General features: G+C 39.1%; 1 protein-coding gene across 5 annotated transcripts in view; it reads right to left on the reverse strand.

Moving 5' to 3' along the window:
• RAPGEF6 (Rap guanine nucleotide exchange factor 6) overlaps positions 1 to 17,272 on the reverse strand; it is a 200,153-nt gene that overhangs the window by 68,306 nt on the left and 114,575 nt on the right. For all 5 annotated transcript variants that reach the window (XM_067463697.1, XM_067463698.1, XM_067463696.1 and 2 more), the window contains one exon: positions 872 to 1,003. In XM_067463697.1, the coding sequence (XP_067319798.1) occupies positions 872 to 1,003 (132 nt within the window). The remainder of the gene's footprint in view (positions 1 to 871; positions 1,004 to 17,272) is intronic.

Here is a 17,272-nt window from a genome sequence, read left to right on the forward strand (position 1 = left end):
CCCTCTGAAGTAATTTCTGACTGAGTCACATGTTGTAATTAGTGGGGTGAGGGGGGGGGGGGGTTAGACAGAATTTGCAAAACCTCTTTCCTATTCAGTAGAAAGAGACAGGGCCAGAGCTCATTATGAGCTATAACAGATGATACAGGTTTGGACGTTCCAATTTCGAAGCAATGAAACAACTGCTATCATCTGACACTGTTGTGGTCCTACTGTGTCTGCAGTAATCTTTGCACCTAAAAATACAAAGTCTATCATGGCCTCCACGGTTTCTCCTATTTCCCAGTTACCAATCATTCTTGTTGTCATAATCTTGGGGTTTTTTTTTTTATTTAGCTGCAACCCAGCTTTTGCGCTTTCTTCTTTCACCTTGATTAGATGGCTCCTCAGCTCCTCCTCGCTTTCGGCCATCAAAGTGGTATCATCTGCATATCTAAGGTTGTTAATGTTTCTTCCAGCAATTTTCACCCCAGCCTTGCATTCATCAAGCCCTGCACATCGCATGATGTGTTCTGCATACAAGTTGAATAGGTTGGGTGAGAGTATACAACCCTGCCGTTATTTCTAATCATAGCTCTCATTATTAGGAATCTGACTTTACCAGTCTCCCAGTCAATGGAACTCTGTAGCTGTGTGCAGTATTTTGTGACTGTATTAGGGGTTACAAAACCCCTATAAAGCCCTTTTCTGTCCATGAGTAAAAATGTAGAATGCTTCTGGACATATAGTAACATTCATGGTAAACCATATATGCATTTTCATGCAGCAATCCTTGTATTTAGCCTTATACATATGTCAGTGAATCACTATCATGCTGCAGTTTTCCTAGGTCCTTCCACTATAAAAATGTTAAATCAAATTTTAGATTTACCTGGTAAATGTCAGATAAACTGCTGCTTCCCGAATCACTGGCAATGCTGCAGCCAGACTGGCTTGAAGGGACATGTGTCACCTGTGGATGTTGGCCATCTGTGAGATGCATCTTGGTAAGATCTGCTGGAAGCTGAAATCAAAAATATAGTTATATTATGATATGAATACAATCTAGGAACAACTTTTAAAGTATTACAAGTTGATAAAAAATTTAAAAAGCAAACTGTTGCTTCTATATTTATTTATGAACTTTTATTTTATCTATGCTCCAAGAATGCTTTAAAAATGATTTTAATAGGCTTATCCATTTATGTTTTTTTTATGTTCTTGCTTGCTTTAATTGTATATTGTTATAGCCTTCACTGTAGACCTTGTTTGTTCTCATATTTTCACACCAGCAGGCTATAAATTAAACAAACCAATGAACTCTACCCTAGGGTTAACAGTATGCGAATGTACATTTTCTTTTTCACCTGAAAACTGACTCCAGAAGGGTTCTAAGTTTCCCTGAGAAGGATCTTAAGAGTGCAGAGGAAAAGGGCTTGATAGTCAGAAAGAGAATGGCACTTCCCACTTCCAAAGATAATTCTATCATTAGACCAAATCCACTGGATTCCACTCCTGTCATCAGCAGCACGTCATAGGGCCTGGTCCAATAAGAGGATTGGGGAAGTGGGTGGAATCATCTTCTTTATGTAGCATTCTGTGGTGTTCATCTTTAAACAAGATGGAGAATTTACTCACCCCCCGTCACACAGGATCACTTCCTCCCATTTCTAGCTCAACCATCTGCTTAATTTCCTATCACACAGGCTGGCATGTCTCCATGGCAAGAAGACCAGCACAGTTTTAAAACACTTCTTTCAGTGGGATTGCCCCCTCTTCTATTTGAATCCCTCCTCTGGAGAAGACCAGCACACTTTTCAACACTCTTTTCAATTGGATCCCTCTCCCCAGCCGTCACCACTCCTCTTTGAATTCCTTCTGCCAAATCATTATTTCTTCAGCTCCCTGAACAAGATAGACTTTCTTAAGGAATGGAAGTATATATTATATTCAGTTCATTTCCTTCTAAGGAACTTTGCAAATCCTACTCTGTGTTACACTCCCTAAATTTCTAATTATTAGAGGGACAGTATTTTTTCCTACTAAGAAACATGGTGCACACATAGCAGGAGACAACCAGCAACTAATTATAAATTCCCTCATTTCTTCCCCAATCGCATTATAAGTTATCTCATTTATATAACGAATGTATATGCTCATTGAGAAGTCTAAATATTTTAGTTGAAAAATCTCATCTCCTCAAAAAGGTCAACTTTTTATGGGTACTTTATCCATGTGTGCTTTAACTTTTATAAAAAAGCAACAACCCTTATTATCAGTTGAGTGGTGATAGATTAGATTAGTCTGTCCCAAAACAACTTAAAAGAAGCACCAAAACAACTTAAAAGAATGCTTGGGCAGGAAAATGGCAACTGCCTCTCCCTGGCCCAGGCAGTGCTGGCACTTTTCCCTCTCCACAGAATGACCTGTGACTTATCCATAAGTCATATCAAAAGCCATAATATTGGTTGCAAAATCTGACCTTGACTTATATATGAGACCAGCTTATACAGAAGACTCATATATACAGTACTCAAGTAAACTGTATCTACTTCCATCTGCACCACACGTGTGAAACTCAAGGCCTTTGGGCCAAATTCAGCCCACCTCATCATTTTATGTGGTCTGTGACATGCTGGCACCACCTCTTCTGCCAAGCGCGGGCCCTAAACTATCCAATAGCAAATGTGGATGACAATTTTGGGCACCAGGTTTCAAATTCCCTCTTAGGAATGGCTGCCCAATGGGTTACCCTGGACAAGTCACAGACTCTTAGCTTAAAAAGAAGGACAAAAGAACCCAGTGATAGGTTCACCTTAAGAGTTGACATTGAAGGCACACAACGAGTCCCTTCGGGGAGAGGAGTGGGACATAAAGCATTGTTGTTGTTGTTGTTGTTGTTGTTGTTGTTGTTGTTGTAACTGTACTGGCCATATGGTGTCTCGGATTATTTAACAATATGTTAAAAAGTAGTTGCATTTATAAAGTCTTACACTTACAAACAGCCCTATTGAAGCCCTCGGTGAAAATGAATTTGACATCCCTGATCTACACCCATCTATTTTTTCCTTGCATTTCTGTCTTCATCAGCAAAAGAAATCCTGAAATTATTTAAGTCTATCATACCAGCACTTAATTTTCCAAATTACCTCTTCTAAGCTACTTGTCAGCCACAATTCTTTGGATTACAGACACTGTTTTACAGGCCAAGAGATTCTGAGTATTTGTTTGTACCTTTTTCATTAAACAAAGTTTTAATAACTTGGTAAACAGGAGGGCAGAATGTCATGGCTGGATTGGTCATGAAGGAAGCAGGATGGCAAGAAGATCTAGGTCTTCCATCCCCACTTATGTGTGAGCCTGGCAAAAGTACAACCATTAATGTAGTTCACCAGCATGACTCTGACCTATATTGATGAGGACAGTCTACTAAAATACACTTTAATAATTAGAAAATTGTTCATGTTAATATTCTGGCAGAAAGCTTCTTAAACTAAGTTGTGACCCTATTTGGGGGCTCCTAACTGAATGTGAGGGTAGCAAAACATTGTGTAGCTTGCCATCTAGTGACTGTTTTAGGCATCTACATTAATGTGTTAGCAACCATGTGCAGCAAATGCTTCAACTGTACTTCATAAAAAGGATAATTAGCCTGCCTTGTTTTGCAAGCCTTGCAAATACTAATCTTACTTGATGGCTATTTCATATACTATATGTCTGGGGTCATGTAAACATTTCTTAGTGAAAAGGGGTTTCTAGTGGAAAAAGTTGAAGAAGTCATGTTCAGGCATACATGTATGTACAATATCTTCTTTCTGATTGTTTCCAAGCGGTGCTTGAATAACCACATTTAATACACATGAATGTTCACATTCTAAACATTTCTTTGCCAGATACATGAAGTGGTATGGAGGATGGTAAAGAAATATCTGTGTACTGATATGACAGTTCTACAAAACACTGGGGCTGTGTATACCATAATCACTAAAACAGCAAATAAATATCAGGGCCCTAAAAGGTGACCAGTTTCTCAAAAGATCACATTCTTTAATTTCTAAGACTTTTATCACCAGTATTGACCTTTTTAACAAGAGGAAATTAAAATGCAACAGACCATGAAAATATGCTACTGTGTTGAGTGGTGGAATGAATAAAGAGTCAAGAAATTGAATGCTGTTTCTCCCATGGCAGCCTAATTAAATGCTCTTGCCTAGAACGTCTCTCCTATCACTTATCACACAGTGCAATAAAGTATGCCATAATTCCATTCAGCTATTTGGAATTTATATGGTAGCTAAAATATATTTATTCTCAGAAAGTGTATCTTGATTATACAGGATCATCAATTTACTGCAAAGAACTCGACTGACAGCAATCACAAAAGCAGTTTGACAGAAGTCCTGTAATTTTGTGGGGGGTTTTTAAGGGTGGAGTACATGACTCTTAGGAATGGAAAGCTGCCATCATATTCTGTGCTCTAGGCTAACAGATGAATCACAAAGGTCTAGAAAAAATGGAGATAAGACATGAAGAGAATTTGGTATACAACAGATTTCAGAATGACATGAAGGAAACAATTTGTTTCAAATGTTAAAACCTTGCAACTTGCTTAAGGACAAAGTAGATGAAGTAGATTAAATTTTAAAATGTGTGATAACCCCAACTCTAAACATACTCTTCCACAAAAGTTCCAACAATTCTACCAATATTAGTGAATGAGCAACAGTGACCTAGGCGTTATATGGCAATGATCATCAGCCTTAGCCAGGATGCAATCTAGATGCTTACCTATCACTATACTTCTTTAAGTATTTCTCTGTGAATTTAAACAAATTGGGGTTAAATGCATCTATTTGTGAGTCACAATATCTATGAGGGATAATCAAAGGTGGGTCATTTCTGAAGCTACAATCCAACAGCAACAATCCACCTCTAGTTTAATGTCGCACCTATTAACAACACAGTAGAATCAAGGGAGATGGTACAGAAACCTGTTGACCCTTGGAATCTAGATGCCGCAATATCAATGGAAACCAAACAAGAAAAAAATGGTCAACCCAGAAATCGAACAGACTACAGTAACTCAAAGCATAAAAATGGAGAAGCTCCATTCTTGTTGTAGAAAGACCAAGGACAGATTGTGGCACAGATTATGAACTGCTAATAGCAATAATTAGAGTACCTAATAATTGTGCCAAAATACAACATTTCTCTTAAAGGTCACGTAAAGAAAAGATTTGCACTACTAAACCTAATGAATAAGGAACCAAAAACAAACAAACAAACTCTGGAATGAAACCAAGAACACTGTCACACAGGAATCCGAAAAGACATCTGTAGCAAAAAGAAAAGCATAAATGAATGGCAGATAAAGTTGTTCAAGTAGTTACAAAAGAAAAGCCAAAAAACAGTTGACAAAAAGAAGCTCAGAATCTTGAATGCAACTGTTCAATGATGTGAGTGAGAAATGACAGTCAATCTGGGTTAAAGAACCACTAGACACATATAGTAAGCATACCCTAGATAAACACATCAAAGAATTTTAGAATAAATCAATCTGTACTCAGTATTAAAAAACTCTAAAATTATAACAGCTAAACAACAGAGAGGAAAAAACCAGGCACAGATTAACACCTCCCAGCAACAGATTTTCCCAGGCTCAGGCAGGCCTTCAAATGCTAATGAAGGTGATCAGCTAAACATTCACACCTAACTGCAGCAGGGAAGAGCTCCTTGCCCCACCCCAGCCATTCCACAGATATATAAACCCATTGTCCTAATTCCAACAGACCTCACTACCTCTGAGGATGCCTGCCATAGATGCAGGCGAAACGTCAGGAGAAATGCCTCTAGAACATGGCTCTATAGCCCGAAAAAACCCACAAGAACCTAGTGATTCCAGCCATGAAAGCCTTCGACAATACAATATAAATGTTGTTATACAATTCTGTAAAGACAGTACTTCCCCCATATATAACTTATATCACTATATACTAGTCTTGTGCTTTTGTATAGAATTGTTATCCGTTTCTGTTTGTTTCATTCGTTTGGCCCCATTTTGACTGACTTGGCCACGGTGGTACACGCTTTGGTCACATCCCGCCTCGACTACTGCAACGCTCTCTACGTGGGGCTGCCCTTGAAGACGGCCCGGAAGCTTCAGCTAGTCCAGCGCGCGGCAGCCATGTTGTTAACAGGAGCAGGGCGCAGGGAGCATACAACGCCCTTGCTGTCCCAGCTCCACTGGCTGCCGATCTGCTACCGGGCCCAATTTAAGGTGCTGGTGTTATCCTACAAAGCCCTAAACGGTTCCGGCCCAAAATACCTTGCAGACCGCATCTCGGCCTACGAGCCCACGAGGACCTTGAGATCATCTGGGGAGGCCCTTCTCTCGGTCCCGCCTGCCTCACAGGCACGCCTGGCGGGGACGAGGGAGCGGGCCTTCTCGGTGGTGGCCCCCCGGCTGTGGAACTCCCTCCCTGCTGAAGTTAGACAGGCGCCCTCCCTCATGGCCTTTCGTAAGGGCCTGAAAACATGGCTCTTCGAGATGGCCTTCAATTGAGTGCTATGTTATTGGAAATGATGACCGGAATGGACTATGACTATGAGACTGATTATGACCCCTTGATAAGACGAAGCGGATTTTTAGTATAAGTAGTTGTTATGTAGTAGTAGAATGTTGTTGCTGTCTTGATCTACTGTAAACTGTCTTTTCTATGTTTTTGTACACCGCCGCGAGTCGCCCTAGGGCTGAGAGCGGCGGTTAATAAGTGCAAGTAATAAATAAATAAATAAATAAATAATAAATTTTGGTGTTTGAGCGCTCCTTCCGAAAATGGGGCCTTTCAAGAATGAGCTGTTTTGTTCTTTTGTATGAATGAACAAACATTTTCATCCCAATGACCAACGTGAGAGGGCTTCCCACAGTCCTCAGTTTTAGGGTTAGAGGGTCACACCATTTCACTGATCATCAGGATCTCTCCAGCATTCATTTGAGTTGTTAGGGTTGGTGAGATAAACCCCTGTCTCTGAATCTGGATAGGATCATTGATGCTGTTTTTGCAGCCCTTGGCTCTTTTTCAGGTTCCAATATCTTTTTAAATGGTTAGCAAGCCCCGCCCCCCTGTAATTTTCAACACACAGTAACTTGGAAAGACACTCTCTTTAAGTGTGGGTGTGTGTGGCCTACAGGCCCAAAGCACCCGTGACTGACAGAGCTTGCACCCGAGAGCCAAGTACCTGGTACTCGGCGCTCAACTACATGCCCTGGCAGTCACGGGTGCTTTGGGTCTGCCGTTTCGGGCAGGTGTATTGTTTCATGCCATCCAAATGGACGGTATGAAACGGAAATACAAAATAAATGGATGACACAAATACCGGGCCCATGACTACTATATACATCAATTAAAACCAACTTTCCCTATACTTCCCATTAAAAACAATAATCAAAATAATAAAATGAAAGCATTAAAATGGATTTCCTACATCCCAACTAAAAGACACAAAATGAAAATATTATTGTCATCCTGCTAATCTTGTATCTTGACAGTTTGTTCATTCTACCTTGGTATCTCAATGTTTTTAAATTAATCTTCAAAACCTGCAAGTATTTTTACATTTTCTGTTTTTCTTTGTAAATAATATAAATGATTCCTATTCTTTTAAAAAGTTATCAGTTGACTTCTCCTTTATCAAACAACACAACTTGTGGATTTCTGCCCATACTATAACTTTTATAATTCAATTGTCTTAGGGGTAGTTCTTTAGTTTTCCATTGTTGCGCATAAAGTAGTTTTGCTGCAGTAACTTGAAATTCATATTTTGTTTTTACATTTCAAAATCTAAGTAGAAATAAAGTTGGATTCAGCTGTATTCTGATTTTCTCTTCTAACAAAAATTTTAACTAAACCAGTTTTTGATAAATTGAGTACAAGAAGAATAAGACTTAACAACCAATATGAAAGAGATGCCTAACTTTTTGGAAAAATTGACAAGAGAGCTAAGTCAGTTGGACCAGAAATCAGTGAAACTTGGGGCTCAGAATGAAGCAAAAATGTTAGGGAAATGAAAGCAGAAGAAGGAGGAATTTTTGAAGTATAATCACTGGAATTCAAAGAGAGAAAAAGTTTGAGACCTTCAAGATGAGCAGGAGGACGTCATTCATGTCAAAAAAACTGAAACCCTGGCTCATTTTTTGGAAGTTCATGTAGTTTCAGCTGGGAGGTTGCTAAGAGCAATCAACTGAATCCTTATATGGCCAAACAGGAAAAAAAAACTGTTGATTTGTGACTTGATTCTACAATTAACTGAGAACATTGATGATGACATACAGGAACAGGACAACAAAGGGGGGTGGGGTCAAATACAAGGAGAAGAATATGGATAAGAGAAGATGGAAGGATTATAATGGCTGATGAATATTAGTGAATTAGTTGAGATGGACAAATTGTCTAGGGGAGTAAGAATACGTAGTCATTTCCTGGCAGAGGTATACCACAGAATCACCTTGAAGGATCTAGAAAATGCCCCAATATAGGTAAGTGAAATTGTAGGTTCCAGACCCATAAATACAAAGGTTGTACTAATATACAGAATGAGTTGGTGTCGTTTAAGGAATGGATTTAAACTGCTCAACTTTAGTTTTTGAACAAGGGCAGTTGTATTTGTTCTGAGTAGTAGCTAATTCATGAACGAGCCATTAGAAAATGAAGTAATATGCAATTATTATTTAATCCATGCAATTATTAATATTAAATGAAATTTAAATGACATGCCATTAGTGAAATAATATGCAATTACTATTTCACTCATGTATGTTCTTCAGTTAGTACTTAATCCAAGTTTGTTCTTCATTAAGCATTGAACAAGGTTTTCTTTTTTAGGTAAGGTTTTTTTCTGCAGGAATCCAGACTAAACATTTTTAAAGGCCTGTTATATATGAATAGCAATATAACAAAAAGATCACTTTTGGATATATTAATGTTTAGAAAACATGACAAATTATCTTCCAATGAGCCATTTTATATAATTCTCTTATGTATTTATTTCCCATTTCTTTCTCTGTTTAACAATCTACTATATGGCCATAATCTCAAATTAAAGAAATTATGTACAAAAGGAACTATAGCATTCAGAGAAGATCAACTCTTCTCTTCTGGAAGAGTTACAAAAATAAGACAACTTCTGGATATCTTATCAGACAGATCAGATAGAGAATTGAGCGAATTTTTATGGTGCAATAAATCCAAGAATCCATTAGATACTATTATTTATTAATCTGAAGATTCACATATTTTCTATCAATAGAAACATTTTTGCAGACATACACTCAAATGTGTGGAAACAAATCTCAAACTGGTCCCAAAAGAAGAAAGATAGAACATGGTTTAACTCTGTAATGAAACAAGACATCACTTCTTCTGACATCCTCCTGAGCTGGTATGGGGTATGTAGATTTCCCACTAATCATGTGATGTGTTTCAGAAATGTAGTACAAGATCTGATGCAAGGTGCCATCCCTTGGGCAAAGGTCTTTCCAGTCACCTGACAAGGCAAATCAAGATCTTTTGCTCTGACTGTTTATATCAGTTTATTTTTAATATAAAATTAGAATGCACTGCTTTATATTATTTTGCCTTAAATGAATATTCTTGTGTGATACACAGTTGTTATTATACTCGTATTTCTAGACTGAGCAGTGAACTTTTGACCAAAATTACAATAGTTCTTACCATTTGCTTCTTTTTTCAAATATAAAAGCAAAACACAGCATTATGATTATTAAATGTGTTTTATCATCAGTAGTGTTAACATAGTTATATAAGAAAGAAATATTATTGGAGAGCATTTTGATTTATGAAAAGAAGATTTTTAAAGACCACTAGTCTAGTCATATAACTTCCATATCTTTGCAACATACAAGAAGAACTTATCACTATAATACTACAGTCATCAAACCATATTGAGAGTTGTGTAAAAGTAAGAAACACGTGCTTTGGAATTCCTTTGAAATTATTAAAATAAAACAAAGCTATTACATGATAGTTACCCTAAATCCCTCAAGCGTATATTTGTATTATTTTATTCCTTGGTGACTCCTTTAACAAAACTGTTACGAAGCTGTTACAAAACATATGCAATAATAAGGTATCTAGAAAAGAACAATATATAAAAAACTCAAAAGAGTTTAAATTGAAATAAGAAACAGAATCACTGGCCATCCATATGTCTTGGACTACAGCTCTCATATCCCCAATTGCAACTGACCATGGAATAATAGGTCAAAACAACCTAGAAGTCCAAAGGTTACCTACATTAAAATTGCGTAAGCATTTAAGAACAAAACTCGCTTTTTCTTAATGTCTATATTATGTTAAAATTTAAAAAGCTAATCAAGATGACTGCATTCCTATTATCAAACTTGCAATGCACCATTTCAGATTTAAGAGGAATAAAATGTCTAGAAACATAAAAGTAGCTATGCTACATAATTTTATGTAGAGTTTACATCTGCCTTTAATTACTGAAAACTTACAGTAAGAGCAGTTAAATTTGTTCCAGTAAGTAGCCAACCATTTTAACTATCAAAAAGCACTTGAAACAATGCACAGAAAGGCAAAAGCAATAAAAATCGGCAGATTTATTTCTAGGCAATCTTGTTTTAAATAAAAAATGAAATTTATAATAAACTAGACTGGAAACAAGACGCTAGTTCACTTTTTTAGATTTCCCAAGATCAACGGCTGATAAATATTTCTATACTTGTCCTACAAGAAAAACTGTGCTTCCATTTAGAATCTGAGTTGAAGACAAGTGAAGTCACATAGTTACAGCTGCAATCTAATAACACATATGAGTTATTAAGATTTATCAAAATCACTGAAACTTACTTCCGAAAAGGCATTATTTCATTATTACTTGAGAAACATTACAAAAGAAGTCAAGCATATTTGCTCATCAAAGAGATCACTAGCTATACAGGGCAATTCAAAAATGATATGCTAAAGATGACAAATAGGAATGCTAAAGAATGAATTTCAGCCCAATAATCAGAAAGACTCAAAAATATTCTTATTAAATCCTAATATATCTTGAACCTAATGAGATTCTCCAGAAGTACAGAAGAAAGATCGTTTCAACAGTTAAGAATCAGAGACTCAAATGTTATTCTGTCTTTCTAAAATGACATTCTGCAATTTAAACTTTAGAAGCATCAAACACATTGTTTTCACTCAAGAAGTGAAAAATTCCAAACCTCAAAACAATTCTACTCCTGGTCCCAAATTGAGCGCAAATCAAAAGAGAATTATATTCAACAACTAATTCTCACAATATCCCACAATACTTCTCAACCAAATGAGGTTATAGATTAGCAGAGCTACGTCTGCTTTTTAAAACTTTTAACTGTTTATTCTCCTTTTAACAAATCTGAGTGGTGGGTTTTAAAGTTAATAAAACCTTAATTTAATTAAGAATTGCTTTACTGATCTAACTGTGGTTATAAACCCATCTAATGCTAAGCCATAGCATCGGTTAACCACTGCTAACATTTCCCATAGGACAATTAGAGGTCACTTCTCTAACAGGGAGGAAGAAAGAATAAACTGATCTAATTTTTTGTAAGATGTGGTGTAAAGAAGCTTGGCATAGACAACCAAATTGTGGGGAAACAATGCTTTGTTTATGGGGTGGGTGGCTGGGTAGGACATTTTGAAAAATATATGACAAGTTCAAGTTTTCTTAGTATTACATGCCAAAATAACTGGTGTGTGTGCTAGTCCCCCTTTTCTCCAAAAACTAATAACTAAGTTCTACTAAAATCTAAACAGCTGAAAGATAACGTTCCAGTATTTCGCTTGCTTGCTTGCTTGCTGGTTGCTTGCATGCCCGCCCTACACCACTGGAGAAATTACACTGTCTAGTCGGTATCGCACCACCTGATATCCGCCGGGAAGTGGCAGCCAACAGTGAAAGGACCAAAGCAGAGACATCTCCAGCTCATCCCGTTTGGGTATCAGCCAGCACGTCAATGACTTAAATCCAGACATAGTTTTCTAAGATCTACAGAGACACTCGCTGGAACACCTCAGCAAGCGCGAGTCCAAAAGTGGCAGGCTCAAACCCAGAACCTCAATCAATGGCTGATACCAAATGAGAAACTCCCCGCTGGGCACAAAGAGGACTGGGCGACTTGGAAGGCGCTGAACAGACTGCGCTCTGGCACAAGATGCAGAGCCAACCTTCAGAAATGGGGCTACAAAGTGGAACCCTCGACATGCGAGTGCGGAGAAGAGCAAACCACTGACCACCTGCTGCAATGCAACCTGAGCCCAGCCACATGCACAATGGAGGACCTTCTTGCAGCAACACCAGAAGCACTCCAAGTGGCCAGATACTGGTCAAAGGACATTTAATCAACTACGAAACTCACACATTTTGTATTTTATCTGTTTGTTTGTTTGCTTTGTTCTGTTAGAAATGTAATATAATTGACTGGCTGCCCTGACACGAGAAATAAATAAAGTATTTTGCTGTAAATATTTCTAACAGGATCCTAAATTTCTCAGTCCAATTATATCTAGTGAGGAAAGACAGAGAAAAAGAAGAAAAATATGCTGTGATGATATGACAAATCCCTCCTTTTGGAAGATTACCTTGGGTGTTCAATTTAGTCTCCAGGACCCAAGGAACAAAGGGAAAGAGTATTTGTTTGGATTGAGACTTATTTATTTCAGTGGGTTGATGTGAGTTATCCAAGCTTATTTATTTCACTTTTAAAACGCACAATATCCCAAGTTATTCTGGCAGTGTCGAATCCATCAAAAATATTAAAAGAAAAACCAAAAGATTACAGCATAAACCTCAAAATAAAGGGAGCAATGAAGAATAAAAACATTGCAGAATGAAAAACCAGCAATAAAATAGAAAAGTGAGAAAAGTATTTAAAACATCTAAAATCACTGCAACTGGTGCTTAAAACGTTTGCAAGGAAAAAAAGGCCTGGTATCAAAAAGACCCTCATGTGGGCATACATAGCCTCACTGGGAAGGGCAATCCACAGATACAGTGCCACCACTTAATAGGTCCTTTCATCTTGCAATCACCTACCCTACCTTTTTCATGCGACAACTTCAGAAAGGCCTCATTTGAGGAGCTACATAGGCAGGTAGGAAAGCAATGGCTAGAGAAGGGATCCCCGGATTAAGGCCTGCAGGTCAAATCCAGCCTGCAAAGATCATCCCCGATCACATGCTGTCCCCCTCTATGCAAACCCCACCCCCTCCATACATGCTCTCCCCACCAGTGCTCAAACCCTGCCCCACCTAACATGAATGCTGCTACCACCACACCACCTTACAAAGACACCCCTGCTAGGAAAGGAGGGAGAGAGGGAGGGAGGGGGAGCAGACGAAAAGGAAGAGGGAATGAAGGAGGGAGAGATGGATGGATGGATGGATGGATGGATGGATGGATAGAAGGAAGGAGGGAGGGAGGGAAGGAGGGAAGGAAGGAAGGAAGGCAGGCAGGCAGGCAGGCAGGAAGGAAGGAAAGGAAAGAAAGGAATGAAAAAAGAGGGATGGAAAGGAAGGAAAGAAGGAAGAAAGGTAGGTAGTTAGGTAGGAAAATGAGAGGGAAGAAGAGTGAAAAGGAATAACGAGAGGTAGCTAGAAAACAGAGGGAATGAAGAAAATAAGAAAGAAATGTAGGCTGTGAACAGAGAAGGAAGGAATTCAGAAAGCATGGCAGAGTGGTTTAAACCTCTAATTGTGCTCTGAACCCACTGGTGCTTTTAGCCATCACACTTTCTCAGCCTCAGATAATGACAAAGACAAATCCTCTTTGAACAAATCTTTACCAGAAAACCCTGTGACTTGAAAGCACACCACCATAACAATCCTAATGAATTTGACGATTTAATTAGGCAAAAGCAGACCCAGACTTCCCAATGAAACACTGCTAAGTTTATGTTGGTGAAAATTGTTCTTCATTTTAAATATTGTATTGTTCTTTCAATTGTTTTTTTTTTTTTTGCACTACAAAGAGGGTATGTGCAGTTTGCATATGAACTTGTTCATATTTTTTCAAACCACAGTAAGCCCCCCCCCCCCCAACAGTCTGAGGGACCGTGAACCAGCCATCAGCTCAAAAAGTTGAGGGACCCCTGGGCTAGAGCTTTAGAAGTTTACAATCATCATATTGAACTGGGCTGGAAACTGGCAGTCGGTATAAGCTGCAAACTAGTGGTAGTAATAATATGAACACATGAGTAGTTTCCCATCAACAATCCAGTTACATTGTTCTGGTTTAAATGAAATTTCCAGACAATTTTCAAAAGAATATCCCACACAAAACCAGTTTCAATATTCTACATAGGAGCTTATCAAAGCACCAATAATTTAAATCACTTTAATTTCAACATTCTATCCTAAGGATGATCAAGTCAAGATTCAATTCAGTGGTTTGGCTACTGTGAAGAATTTAAAACATTGTACTATTTATAAAACCAAACTTTAGCAGTCAAATATTTTACTTCATAATTTGTTTCTTATGTAAAACAGGAAAATTTGTTTAAATATATTTGTCACATGGCTATATTTATAATATAAATGTGTCCATATTAATTTAACTTAACTTTAAAGCTAAACTAATCTTTTAAAGAAAACTTACTATGAATGAAATCCAATCTTAAACAATATTGACAAAACTTCTAAAACTCAAAGATATACAGAAAACAGATCATAAAAATTGTACACATGTTATGTGTTGCAGAAATTAATTTACAATATGTACTAAAACAAATTTTTGGTCCCAGCCAAAAACAGTAGGATATTTATTGGATTAAGGTACCTGATAAGTAGCTCTGAATGAAACGTAAGGCATATTTCAAACCTTTTACCATCCAGAAGAGTATGTTTACCATTATGATAATGTGACACTACAAATTAGAGCAATAATGTTCACAAAAAAATGTGATTTGCCTTATGAACATCATCACATAGTCCACCTCTACAAAGTTCTGGAGAGACTCATTCTGCATAGAATTAAGGAAAAAATAGACCCATGTCTGATTCCACAGCAAGCTGGCTTCAGGAAAGGCAAAAGCTGCACATCGCAAGTGCTGAACCTGACTCAGCACACAGAAGATGTGTGCTTGCAAAGCAGCAGATCACAGGAGCTGTCTTAATAGCATAGATGAAACTCTCTGTCCCTTCTGTCAGCGGCTTATGATACTGTGAACCACCCTCTCCTCCTGAGAAAATGTATAATATCACAAAGGACTACCATCTCACCTGTCTCATAGGAAACCTGCTACAAAACAGGAGCTTTTTTGTTGAGTTCCAGGGCCAGAGAAGTAGATGGCGGAAACAGAAGAACGGCCTGCCTCAGGGAAGCGTGCTCGCTCCATCCATGTTCAACATCTACACAAATGACCAGCCACTGCCAGAAGGGACAGAGAGTTTCATCTATGCTGATGATCGTGCCATTACCGCTCAAGCAGGGAGCATTGAGATGGTTGAACAGAAGCTCTCCGAAGCTCTAGGTGCTCTACCTGCCTATTACAGGGAAAACCAACTGATCCCAAATCCATCTAAAACACAGACATGTGCCTTTCACCTTAAGAACAGACAAGCATCCTGAGCTCTGAGGATCACCTGGGAAGGAATCCCACTGGAGCATTGCATGACTTCCGGTCGGTCACCACACAATGGAGGACATGCCTCTGTGAGCTCCGCGAACGGACCACAGAAGCGGCTTGGTTTGGGAGCTTTGGGAGCTACAATTGCAACCCAACCTCCATCGGATGGACTGAGGTCGTGGAGGCAAGACCCTATGGCACTCTCGGCCGATGGCTTCTAAGTGATACCCCCCTCAAGGGGGTTTCCAATGACGCCCGGTAGCGAGGTGCGGAGGGTGAGCACAAACTGAAGCCGGAGCAAAGGCTCCTGACGCTCCACGGTGGCCGGCACACAACAAAGAAAATTTACTCAAGAAGTGAAACGACAACAAAGCGACGGCCGGACAAGAGGCTCAGCTGACAAAGGTAAAGGAAAACAAAATAGGAAGCCATTACCTTCCGAGAAGAATGGAGCGAGTGAGATAGAGATTGTTACATCAATGGCTTAAAGCAAGGTATGTGAAGATATATACACACTAGATTAAGTGATATAAAAAGAGCGATACAAAGAGGGATACAAAGTGAGCAAAGAGAGCAAAAAGAGTAAATAAAAATATAAGAAGCCCTGAACCCTGTACGAGGGGAGAAAACAAGTCTTAATTCTCAACCTTCCCCATTTCAGCCGGGTAGAGCCAGGACTGGCTCCCTCCCTTTAGGGACGGCATAGCCTAGCCCAGAAGGGGCCCGACGACCGAACCCCTCAAGGCTCGGCCGGTAGAGCCCTCAGGGCATAAAGGCACAGCGGGCTGAAAAGAGGGAATTGCTGACTTCCGTGCGAAAAGAGGGAATTGCAGTCCTTCGCGCTCGATATAATCTTTTAAATAGAAGATACCAAGGAGACTGAACTAAGAATATTAAGATAAACACAAACAAGTTTGCAGGAAAACTAAGGAAAACTAAGGGCATTTACAACCCTCTCCAATCCCTGGGTCCCTAAGAACGCCTTTAAATCTTCCTCCATTAAAAAGGAATCCCAAGGAGGAGAAGGTAGAGAGGAAGCTTATCAAAACTGCTGACCTTGAGACGAGCACTCCAAGCACCTTGGTTTCCAGCCCTAGGAACTGGCGGAGAGCCAGGAGGTGTCCTTGAGAGGGAGAGGAGAAGATAAGGGCAGGAGACGCGGGGCGGACCCAGTAGCCACGCGGCGCAGCGGCTCAGAGGACGCCGAGGGAGAGGCATCGCGAGACGAGAGGAGAGAAGAGGATCAAACGAGAGGAGAGCCCAGTCCCGCGAGAAGAGTCCTGCGAGAAGAGCAGGAGCGGCGTGAGGGCGCGTGGCGACGCGGAAGCGGAAGCGCCGAAACGCGGTGACGTCGCAGAGGGACGACGCGCAAACCAGGAAGTAACCAGGAAGTAACCTTAAGTAACCTGAAACCTGAAACCTGAAACCTAAGACGTTCAAGCCGGAAAGGAGGACTAAAGAAGAGAATTTAAAAGCTACAAAATAAGAAGACAACCGAAATAAATAAAAATAATCAGATCAACGCAACAAAAAAAAAAAAAATAAAATAAAAAAAAATAAAAAAAAAAAAATAAAATAAAATTAAAAAAAAAAAAAAAAAAAAAGAAGAAAGAACTTCAATAAAGATAGCAGAAGGCAAGCAGAAGGTAAGAACGG

The sequence above is a fragment of the Anolis sagrei genome, chromosome 2, assembly GCF_037176765.1.
Source record: "Anolis sagrei isolate rAnoSag1 chromosome 2, rAnoSag1.mat, whole genome shotgun sequence".
In the NCBI taxonomy this organism is placed as follows: Eukaryota; Metazoa; Chordata; class Lepidosauria; order Squamata; family Dactyloidae; genus Anolis; species Anolis sagrei.